The sequence below is a fragment of the Rhinolophus hipposideros genome (genome assembly GCF_964194185.1).
Source record: "Rhinolophus hipposideros genome assembly, chromosome: 10".
Taxonomy (NCBI): domain Eukaryota; kingdom Metazoa; phylum Chordata; class Mammalia; order Chiroptera; family Rhinolophidae; genus Rhinolophus; species Rhinolophus hipposideros.
The window spans coordinates 77,869,495-77,882,016 of record NC_138056.1 but is presented as its reverse complement, the minus strand read 5'-3'; the positions used below and the strand labels follow the sequence as shown (position 1 = coordinate 77,882,016).

The window sequence follows — 12,522 nt, the reverse complement described above, 5'->3', positions numbered from 1 at the left end:
GCCACAGTGCCTGACATATAGAAAGTGCTCAATAAACAGTGGTTTCTAAAAATTCTAAACTTGAAATGTCTTTTATAACCAGTTCTTATTCTGATTTTTACCTGAACTGACTTTTTACCATGCAAAGAAATAAAAACCCACACTGTGAAAACAGTATTCAGGAAGAAATAGAAATAGCTCTCTCCCTCTTTTATTACATGTTGCATTATGGAAATGATGCAAAGGATCAACCTCACTGATTTCTTTTTGGTTTGGGAGGGTGGTCCATGTACTTTTCTTGAAATATATTTACTTTTTTTCTTTCTTGCCTCAGTGAGCCACAAGTTCTTTATTTTAAGAGAAATAGATGTTTTATTAAGAGGCATGTATAATGGAATGAAAGTAAATTATAATCAAAGGTTTCTGTTCTAATTAAGTCATATGCTCTACCCTATCAGCACTTGAAATCAGATTGGCTTTTAGATAATCATTTGACAATAATTACTTGTTCTCCTGTTTTAAAATTCTTTATTCATAGCTGTATTTCTTATTTCTTTTTTTCTACAGTCTAAAACTATAACAATAAAAAATTCAGATACAGCAAGTGAAGTTATCAACATGTCACTACCAATGCTAGGAATAACTGTAAGTGATTCTGCTAGATATTCTTAATTAACAAACTTTGATACTTTAGAATCATGTAAATATTATCCCTTCCATCATAAGACAGCTAGAGATATCAGTCATATTTTGTTCCCAGAAATGTAGAAAATAAGGACAGTAAATTCTTATTATCTTAATATTGGGTGCTATTCTTTTACTCCCATTTTAAAAACCTGTGTGAACTGAAAAGCATAAGATTATATTCTAATTTTAGAGTGGTAATAAAACAATATGTATTTTTATTGTATATGCTATATACATATATAGTTGGGGAGGGTTTTTTCCTTTTTTTTTCTTTTCTTTTTTTTTTGGGGGGGGCGTATAAGATTCTTAGTAAGAAAGTTTCAACCTCTTTCTCCTTTCCCACTTGTCACTATATGACTATTCTTTCCCCATATCCTCTCCTGGTTCTTCTCCCTTACGTAATTATTCTCTTATTATCCCAATATTCAGTAAGTCTTAGGATGATGAATTCTGAAGGATTTTCTCTGTAGCAGAATTTTTAAATAAAGAACACATAACTAGAAACCATATTCACGACTGCAGGTCCAGAGGATGAGAGGGCTGGTGCCTCTAATGAATTGGCTAATTAAAAAACAAGCTTTGAATTAGGTCATGGATTTAAAGAGTTTTAGTGTGCACACCACACTTTCCCCTGTTTTGCTTTTAGTTTCTGCTTCTTTTAAAGAAAAGTTTTTTAAATGTTATTAATGGACAATATTAATATTGAGGATGATATAGGGTAAAGAGAATTAGAAAATTCTCCTCCCTACTGGCATAGAGGAGTGACATTCAGAAGGACAGAAACTAAAGGAAACACTTAGACAACATCATTTCTTGAGTGAGATTCTCTATAAATATGAAAACATGGTGTTACTATAAGTTAACATACGAGTTTGGACAATTAAGTTCACGAACTCATCCTAGAAAAAGTGCTACATACCTCATTGCTGAATATCACTACGGTCACCTTCGAAGTCCTCTCCTTGGGAAGCTATGCACCAACACCAGCACCTTCATAGAAATTTTGGAGCTCTTTTTCTGGAATGGCCATCAGAGCTGTCGTCACATAACTCTTGATCTCCTGAATGTCATCAAAATGTCTTTCTTTCAATATTTCCTTTATCTTTGGGTAAAGAAAGAAGTCATTGGGGGCAGATCAGGAGAGTAGGGAGGGTGTTCCAATACAGTTATTTGTTTACTGGCTACAAACTCCCTCACAGACAGTGCTGTGTGAGCTGGTGCATTGTCATGATTAAGAGCCATGAATTGTTGGTGAAAAGTTCAGGTCGTCTGACTTTTTTACGCAACCTTTTCAGCACTTCCAAATAGTAAACTCGGTTAACTGTTTGTCCAGTTGGTACGAATTCATAATGAATAATCCTTCTGATATCAAAATAGGTTAGCAACATCATTTGAACAAGTTCAAGAACTTAATTGTCAGACCTCACATATTATAGACACTTCATATTTGAGCAACTATAGACACTTCATATTTGGATAGTACATCTCTCCAAAACACCATATAAGTCAAGATAGAACCCTAAAAAAAATATTCAAGTAACCCACAGAAAACCAAAAGATGCATTAGAGCTGATTGTTGGCTAGGTATTATTTTCGGGGAAACATGGTAATTCTGCTAGTGAACAATTCCGTTTTTTTTTTTGGGGGGGGGGTTTGTTTGTTTTTTTATGTCACTGGATCTATTCTCTAGGCAGAATTCTTGTCCTTTCTGTCCCCAAGACTGGATTTGCCCAAAAGAAAGCCAATGACTGTGCGAGTTACCTATCTCCTTTCCCTCAGAAACAGCTGAGCTCATAGTCAGCCTTTGTGATTTTACTTTTTCATCACAGACATAGTAGTGTTTGTGGCTTCCTGAATAACAAGGTTGTCTTTGCAGGAACATGTTGGAGATAAGTCCAATATTCTCTGAGAAGTCTGAAGACATAGCATACGTCAGGGTTCTAAAGAAAAGATTAGTCTTTTAGAACACAAAGAAGTTTCTCTCCCTTTGTGAAAGGGCGTATATATGATTTCACATTCTGTGGGCTACCCATAATAATGAGTAGTTCCATTGCAGTTCTTGGATCCCTGGCAATCACTAGGAAAAGGCAGGATTCCTGAAGACTCCTGAGTACTGTTAGGGATTGGAGAAACGGAGAAGGCTTATAGGAATTAGCACTGTCGTCTTCAAAAACTATAATGCCGCATGAATCTGAAGGCATTTATACTGTCCCCATTTTAATTTTTTTGCAAAACATAAAAACATCAAAAAATGTCTCCTCCTTCAATTACCGAACTTGAAAGAATTATTGTTAATTCTTTTATTTCCAGGGCTCTGAGAGAGATTACCAATTATGGGTTAATTCTGGCAAAGAAGCGGCCCCATATCCACTTATTGGTAAGTTTCTGTGAAAATCTAAGATAGGATTGATTGTATTTTCATTATAATTCTAAATGTCAAATGGTCATATGGTCCTAAGCTTAATTACTATTAAATATTAAATCTCATAAATTCATTTATTCATTTAATAACTATCTATCAAGCATTCTCTATATGCTAGACAAATAACATCTCTTCACTCAAGCAACTGGTAGTATAGTTGGGAAGAGAAATGGAAATTTTCCTCTCTTCTTTTACACATTACGAAGAGAGCTATCTTGCCAAGCCTTTTGAAGGTTTTCCTAGGAGAAAGCAATATGTACTGGTATTTATTTTCTCCTATATATTTATTTTTCATATTCAGTTCTTGAATTTCCTGCTCCCTTTCCTACCTAATAAGTTGCCTCTATGGAAGACCATCTAGAATGCAATCATGCCTCTTAGTCTCACAGACATCATAAAGAAAATAAGATTAACCCATTTAGATTCCGAAAAATCTTCACTGATTTACCAACTAGCTAATACTTCACTAATTTACTTTGCTATTTCTCTAGCCAAATTTCCCAGCATTTGTTTTAAGGAATTATTGGTAAATAGTTACATCTCACCTTATTTAAATCATTTAGCTAAAAAATATTTTTTGTTCAGTTAAGTTCATTCAGTGTTGTTAACAAATAGAGCAATTAAAATAAGGGAAAGTATCTATAGCAAATCTTGAGATACTGACAGTAATGCTGATGATGATGACCATTTCTGTTAATTTGTAAATGCTTACCATCGCCAGACATTGTGCAAAGCATATCATTTGCATTACCTCATGTAATCCTTTCATTTACCTATCAGGTCACTACTGTGTAGTTGAGAATTCTTCAAGCGATCTTAATAATCTAAAACCAAATTTTTCTACAAAATACGTATTCTCAGATTTAAAATAAAACCAGCCATCATGTGTGTAACTGAGGACAAAATTCACTGCGTTTCCCGTTTCTTTTTTGATGTGATAATTTTTGTGAATATCAATGAACAACAATTAAAATTGTGCGTAAAAATCAAATAAACACTTAAAATAATTTTAATGAATTAATTTAATTAAAACTATGTAACTTTAAGGCTTAAAACTGCCTCAAGCTATATCTCTAATTCTCACTAAAAAACCACGGGACACAGGACACGATTGTTATTTCACAGCAATTCTTCATTTATATTTATATTTATTTTAACATGCCTTGCACACTTCACTTGTAGATTAGCTGCTTGCTATTTTGATAAGCTGAGTTTGTTTTACTGCTGTCATAGTAGTCCTTTTTTTTTTTTTTTTTTTGCCTTAATCCCTGGAAGCTGCTGCAGTACATGATATTAATGGAACACTGACACTGTATGCCAGATGGAGGAAGAATTCACTGAGTTACGTTCAGTGATAAATCAGGAATAGAAGAGAACTTACTCTCTGTCCTTCAAAGACAAAATAAATGAATAAACAAAACAGAAACAAAGTCATAGATACAGAGAACATTTTGATGATTGCCAGAGGGGAGGAAGTGTGGGGGTAGGTGAAAAAGGGGAAGGGATTAAGAAGTATAAATTGGTAGTTTTTAAAAATAGTTATGGGGATGTAAAGTACGGCATAGGGAATATAGTCAATAATATTGTAATAAGTGGTGTCAGATGGGTCCTAGACTTATTGGGGTGATCACTTCATAAGTTATATAAATGTCTAATCACTATGTTGTATACCCGAAACTAATATAACATTGTATGTCAACTAGAATTGAAAAATAAAAATTATTTTAAAAATAAATAAGTAATGCAAATGGGTCAAAATGTAAGCAAAACAAATCTACAGCACAATGGTGCTTGAGGATTCAATTAAGAAAATACAATTACTTAAGAGTACTAAAGAGCAAAAACTCATATTGCAGTCAGATGTCCAGCGTTTAGTTTTTCTAGTTTACAGATTCCTTGTTGCATCTTGTTTCTGTTTCTATTATAATACCCTACAGTCTCCCTTCTGATGATTGCCTATGAACATCAATCTCAGAGGGCAACAGTGGGAGGGAAGCATAAAACAAACAAACCAGTCCTGATGCTCTTGAGTAACTGACTATGTAACTAAAAAAAGTAATCTTTTTCAGACAGACATCTTGTGTTGAATAATAGTAACGAGTGATGCTTGAAATATATAGTACTTTGCCTTTATTATTTAAATATGATTAACCACTAGCATTTACTTATTTGATCCTTATAATACTGTGTGATGGGTAAGGTAAATATTTTCAATCATGGATTTGAGCTGAGAGGTGAAGGATTTGCTGAAGATTTACAGATATAGTTAATGTCAAAGGAAAAATTACAATACCTTTAAATATTCTTAGATGCGAACACGGGAAACATCACATTGTGCCACTCACAAACTAACCTGTCCATTGCAGACAAGATATTCTTTAAAGTCTGGCTTTTTGTCCCTCTCCCCCACCCCCTTAAAACTACTCTGGTAGGGCCACCTGCATTGTGCAGTGGTCTCCAACTGTAAGAATGTGCGTGATGATCATTCAGTCAACAAAAGGATTCTTTATACCAAAATCCCAGGAGCAAACTGCAGTACATTCCAGTATGTAGCACACATGCTCACAGTACCAGTCGGCCTACAATCTACATTCAGATTTTTCTCTGTATAGGGCATGAATATCCCTATGGAATCAAAATGAGCCATCTTCGAGACACTGCACTCCTGGCACAGTTATCAGAGGACCCCAGCAGCCCATCCAACCTCCAAGAGCCCTTCCTCATGGATCAGCTGCCCCGAGAGATGCAGTGCCAGTTCATCCTGAAGCCCAGCCGCCTGGCTGCAGCCCAGCAGCAACTGAGCGGTGAGTTGATTCTCCTCCTTCATTGAGTCCTTTTTTAGCAAAAGGTTTCATTCCTGGAAACGTTAGTCCAAAGGCAAAGACCCAGACTTCCAGCCAAATGAGGTATGTTTTCACTTGAATTTGCTAAGGGTTTTGATAGGAAAAGTGGAGTTTTGGAAGATAGTTTTATAAATCAGCAGTAGGAGTGACTGACTTGTAATCAGCAGCCAGGAGCAGTGCAGTCTGTTCCTTCTTTCTTCACTATTCCTTCCCCTTTAACTCCATGCCCACGGCAGAGGCAGAGGCACTGGCAGTGCTGCAGGAGCTTCAATGCCTTCTTTGTACTGTAACACATTGCACTGTGTGTTCTTCTAGTCACATTACAAAAAGGAGGCTGTCACTGGTGGTTGGCAGGAGACTGAGGTGCCCTACCTGGATCCTGGTACTGATAAGTTCATGAAGACTGAGGTGATTTCCACAGAAATCCCTCCTTAGTCTACTAATCTAATCTGAATTCCCTGTTACCATAGCCAGCTCTTACCCACCCCATAATAAAAAATGATAAAAGTGATCTTCAACATAGGGGACCATCATGTACCCTAACCCAAGTTTGAGCTTTAAGCCTTCACTCTGAAAGTAAGATTGTATAAGAAATAGAAGAAAAGGGATACCAACAAAAGTGAGATAGCAAAAAACTTAATAGTGAATTTCTGTAGCTGCCTTTGTGAATTTGAATCAACTGGGCGACCCAGTGAACAGTGGCAACTATTTTGTACACACACTCACACACACATGCACATCCAACTTTTTCCTTTATTGAAGTCATCTGGCCAACACCAGCTGTAAAAACTTAGCTTACATTTTCACTAGTCATCTTCTCTCCTGTAATGGTAAATTCAGTTTTTGGACTCTGGGGTTGTTTACTCACATCTTTGGGCCATTTTGAAGGGGTATTAGAGATGGTTGTAATTTTCCATCCACTAAAATGTGAATTCCGTGAAGGCAGAGACTTTGGTCTGTTTTGTTCACTGCTGTATTCCCAGCACCTGGAACCATACCTGGCATGTATAAATAAATCAATAAGTATGTTTGAATGAATGAATTTATTAATAAGTCTTGTTACTACTGTTTAAAAATACAAAGGGAACATTGCCTGTGTAACTAAGCTGAGAAGAATAGTATTTTACCCGTCTACCTTTATACCCAGGTTTTTCAAAATGATTTCTCTGGGTCTCTTGCCAATTTTACTTTTAATTAATTTGACCCGTAAGCAGAGGTCAAGAATCTTAACAGTTTTACCAATTTTGCCAATGACTTGCTTAATTAAATTGTAGGCATCCTCTTCTAAACAGGTTTATTACTGTTTCTCCCAACTATAAGTTAGGATACTAGTATTTGCAGGTGTAGGTGATTCATGGTAAATGGAATCAAGGCTGGAATAACTATAGACCACTGGTGCCAACCTCGCTGGGCACCAGAATCGCCTGTGCAGCTAAAACATTACAAGTGAACTAGTTCTGCATTTTTCAATACAGAAGATTTTAATGAACAACTGCTTTGGAAACCATTAATTTAGATCAGTGATCATGAGCAACGATTTTCTGTAAAAATTGAGATAGTAAAATTTGTAGGTTAAGAGACAAAATCAAGGCTATTATTTAGGCTCATATGTAACAAGAGAGAGAACAAACTTCCACACTTTTGTATCGATGATATTCAATATATAATAATAATAACACTACAATTTTCTGTCATACATGTCTACTAATGAGAAAAATTGAATTATTTTGGGGGATACCATTTTGCTTAATTGGGGTTCAAAGTTAGTGTTCGAGTAATCAAAATTGATTGCAAATGTTCTGATCTGTAATGAGATTTTATATATTTCATCTTTGAAAATATCTATTCACACAATTAGGTACTGCCAAATGCTGAAATAATTCTACAAACATAATTTTAATTGAGTATACTCCTCTCTTCGAAGACATTTGTAGAATTTTGTTAGGTTCTTCTTTTGATATTTGCCTTTTAGCATGTCATTTCATTTCAGATAAATCACTTCCCATTGAAGGTTAGGTAGAAGCTCTATCAATTGCATAGTTAAATGGGTTTTGATATATGGACATTTGCTTTGCATTTGCACTAAGCTTAGTAAAATACTTCTAGAACTGTAGTTTAAACTCAGAAAACATGCTGCTACAAATTTGTATGGGAATGGAGGTCTTGCTTCTTGTTTTAACTTTTGACAGCATGAAAAGACTATAAAGGTGCTTGGCATTACTTGTGATCTTAGTTGTTTTCGAAATGAAACTTACAAAAATTTTGTATACAAACACTGTTTTTCCTTGTCATTTAGGTTGATTCATTAAGAAACATTGTAAATTTGCAGCAAAAACTGATTTCCAAAGCCATTCAGTATTCAGTAATAATGGTTAAGGGCAATTCTTCACAAAAATTTCAGTCTCAGCCCTAAGTTCAAATATAACTTCACCACTGCTAAGCCATTGGATTCCTGTGTAATAATACAAGTCAGACTATTCGGCTTCTGTTTCTAACAGAAAGTCACAGACTGACAATGGTTAAGTCCACAAGAGTGAATGAAGTTCATTGATAACACTACTGATCCAGTAACAGCGGATAGAGTCAAATATTTTCTACACAGTACCACTGATGAATAATGCAATGAATAACCATAAGCATTAAATACTTTACATTTTCACAAGTATTGTAAATTTATACTTCTATATAATTATACTTTTTTCTGCTGCACACACTTTACTACCATCATATATAACATATTTTAGCAGATTCTGCTTCATGTAGTACTGAATTACTGTTTTCTCAACTTCTTTGAAAATATTTTCACCTGTGGTTGTTCCACGCAGACTATTCAAGGCACATTCTTCAGTCACTTCAAACAAAGCAGCGACTTCCAGAATAGACAACCAAGCAATATTGGTAACATCTGTTAACCAATCAAGAACTAAAGAAAGTCACTAGACATGCTTTGCCTTGTTTTTTAGTTTACTATTGATATTACTCCTAATATCCCCAACTACTCAAGTAGCTGTTCTCACCAAAAGGCAAACAATCTCAAATCTAATTTCTCTGTACAAATTTCTTCAGCTACTGCAAGCACACGAGATTTAGTCAACTCACCATTGGTAAATGACTTTTTTTGCATGGCTAACAAATGAGCCACTCAGAAACTTAACATTTTTTCCAGGGTCATTTTGATTTTTTATTTTTGTGAAGAAATGCTGCAGTGTTGAGATATATCATTTTAAATGTTCTAAATTTTTCTGATCACTGCTTTCCTGTGAGTTGGGAATATTGTGATGAGTGCTTAGTCTGGTAAAGTGACATATTTTGTATTCTTTTATCACAGCTCTTAAGTCATTACACAATTAGCAAAATACTTTGCCATTTCATTCAATAACAAAGTCATCCGTACTTCACTGTACCTTGAAAGCTCAGCATTAGAAGTTCACTTTAATATTGTCTTCTTGTTTAGACATGATGGGTAATAAAAATATTAAATGTTGCAATATCATGATTCACGTGGCACGGAAAACACTGTCAAGATATAAATGTGTCACTGCAGTTTGTCACACTAAGAAGCAGTGCAAAGCAGTGAGAACACCACCTATTCGTATAGTGTGTGTCACAACTATTCAGCTATACATTGCTTATGAAGCGAAAGCAGCCACGGACAATACATAAACAAATGAGTGTGGCTGTGTTCCAATAAAACTATGGACAGTAAAATTTTAATTTCCTATAATTATTATTTGTAACTAAATATTATTATTCTTTTGATTTTTTTTTCAACCTTTTAAAAATGGTGAAAACCTTTCTTAGCTCACATGCTATCCAAAGAAAGGCAGCAGGCCAAATTTGGCCTACAGAGCATAGTTTGCTGCCCTCCAATTTAGATGACTGAAATGCACATTTAACTAAAAACATTTTCGCTGAAGTCTTCTTTCAAACTTTATACCAGCACTTCACCCAAGTAATAGAACTATCTCATTTGACTTGTCTCCATGCCTTTCCTGTCACATCTTTGTAGAGTTTTAATTACAGGTAGAAAAGCCAGAAAGAATGTAGAAAGACTAAATAATTGTAGAGTCTAGAAATTCTAAAAATGGAGTTATTGACCGCTGGATGATGACACTCTTCATAATGTTAACAAGTAATCTTTGTGTAGAAATTAAGTGTATAAAATACTTGCTTTTAAGCTCCGAAACAATCGTGTAAGCTAATATTATTATCCCATCTTACAAATGAGCAGATTCAGAGTATGTTAAGGATCACGAAGCATGTAACAGCGGAGCTGAAACCAAAACTAAGTCTTCTGTCCTTAATCCCGCTCTTGTCCTTTGACCTCGCTGCCATGAGGGGTGCACATGTTAGCACTAACTCTCTTCATAAAATGGAGACCATTTTATATAGTTACTGTTTGTCTTACTGTTAACCCCCACTGCTTCTGTTACTGCTCTTGATTTTGTTTTAATTTGAAGGCAACATGCCATTGTGGAAGATTGTTTTCAGCACTCTCATAGCCTCATTGTGATATACAAAATATTACCGTATGATCGAGTATCAAAATTTAATGTGCTTTTATTTATTTTTAATTTTTTAATTGCATTCAATTCATTGGGGTGACATTGGTTAGTAAAATTATATAGGTTTCAAGTGTACAATTCTATAATACATTATCGACATATTGCACTAATGTGCTTTCAAAGTCCACACTCTGTCACCTTCTTTCCCATCCTCTGTGCCCCATGTCATGAAATAAGCCACAACTAGAATAAAGATATACTCCATATCTCAGGGAGGCTTTCTCTAGTTAGCTTAAGGAAAATATCTCAGTTATCCAAAATAACTTTAGGTGAGCACAATCACGCCAAATCTGTTTTTCAAATGTCTGCCTCAGTGTGGGGAAGGTCTATTAAACGCTGTCGTATCACTCTGAAAAGGGAGTAGCAATAGATCTCTCAGAAGGCTACCCCTGTGACTTAGATCACTGTAACTCAGCCTTGGGGTGGCTGGTCCCCATTGAGACAGCTCTAGTGTTACTTGGGGGTTCCAGATATAGACATTAAAGATCTGCCCTGAAGACCCAACTCAGATATCACTTCCAAGAGATCTGTATTCCTTCAGGCAAGTAGTTGCCGCCTTCACTGTGTCTCCAGAGCACTTTATACGTATCTCTAATGTACCACAGAAAAAAGTACATTACGCTGATTTGTTTGCGTGTCTCATTAGACTGTGAGCTTGCTTAAGGCCTGGGGAGCTCGTAGTAGTGTATGGAACAGGGAAGTTAAACGGAAGATTCAATGGCTTAGTCACACCCAGTATGGAAAACTGGAGTGGAGCAGAAGAGTTCTGGGGTTGAAGTGGGATGGTTCTGGGAATGGTCCAAGGTAGCTCCTAAGCTTCTAGCCTGAATTGAATTCCCAGTTCTGTACCCACAGCAGGCTCACCTTCCACGTCTGCTCCAGACCCAGGGCTCGTGGGGACTGAATTTTCATGATAGATGGTAAACTATGGGACGTAACTTTTGCTTCTACCAGTTTGCCCTGTCATTCTAGTATCCCCCCAGATGTATTTCCTACCCTGGGGGTAGGGGGGAAACTGTTCTTAATTTGGGGAGTTATGGAGCTAGAATAGAATTTCTAAGTAAGGATTCATTGTTGTGATTATTATTTTACAAGCACAAACTTTTAAGAATTATAACTTTTAATATTCAATTCCCTAATTTAAGCATGAAGAAACACTAGCTGAATCTGGCCAGGATTGTTTAGGAAAGTTAGATTTACATGAATTTAGTTTTCTCTACATTTACATCACCCTTATATTTTTAATAGCAATAGCATGATTTTCATCAGCCTTTGACATTTAGAAAGTAAGAGCTATGCGTTAAAAGCTCTTCAAGAAAGTAAACTTTAATGAAAATTTTTTCCTCTCAGTCCCAGAGGGAACATGAACTCTAAAATTGAATGTTGTACATAACAAAAGGCATGGCTACAGCTGAAAGTATTTATAATACAGTACAAGATTCAATTTCTACTTTATCCTCTGTCTACACTCATAGGATAGCTGGGTATATAACTTTATGATAAATCATTCTTCCTAAGAAGTGTGTGAAAGCTAAAACATCAAATAAATCTGACAGTTTTAGAAATAATGAATCCAGGTTAAATGTGAGGAAACTAGACGGAGTACAACTACTCAACATATATAAACATACATATTAAACAAACATTTGCACAGATTGACATTGCTAGGCATTGTGGAAACCCCTCCTGGGTTTAAGAATGGGTTTAGTTTCCTTTTCTGTTTTTCCAAATGGTATAGGTTGGGAAGGTCAGGGCAGGAACAAAGTGCTCTAGTTAAGCAGAGTCTGGTATTCTTTCCTGCCTGCATACTTTGCGAAGGCTGTTACAGCAGATGGACAGTGGGTGTGGGGAGGACGTCCTCTGTGGGGAGGAGATGGGTGTTTTAGCAGCTTTAATCAAGATTACTGTGACCCATGCCCTAGGCGAAACAGTGCTTGTCATGTGTTATCCTCCATAACCCTCACAATAAGCCTTGGAGAGGTAGGTAATATCAATGCAAAGTTGAGTAAAGAAGTTAACTAACTTA

At 35.8% G+C, this 12,522-nt stretch overlaps 1 protein-coding gene across 1 annotated transcript in view; it reads left to right on the top strand.

Annotated features, from left to right (window-relative positions):
• The window catches only part of ARHGAP20 (Rho GTPase activating protein 20), a 138,369-nt gene that overhangs the window by 106,069 nt on the left and 19,778 nt on the right, over positions 1 to 12,522 (top strand). Inside the window, 3 exon segments of the mRNA XM_081062599.1 lie at positions 547 to 624; positions 2,977 to 3,043; positions 5,701 to 5,892. Of these exon segments, the coding sequence (XP_080918725.1) occupies positions 547 to 624; positions 2,977 to 3,043; positions 5,701 to 5,892 (337 nt within the window).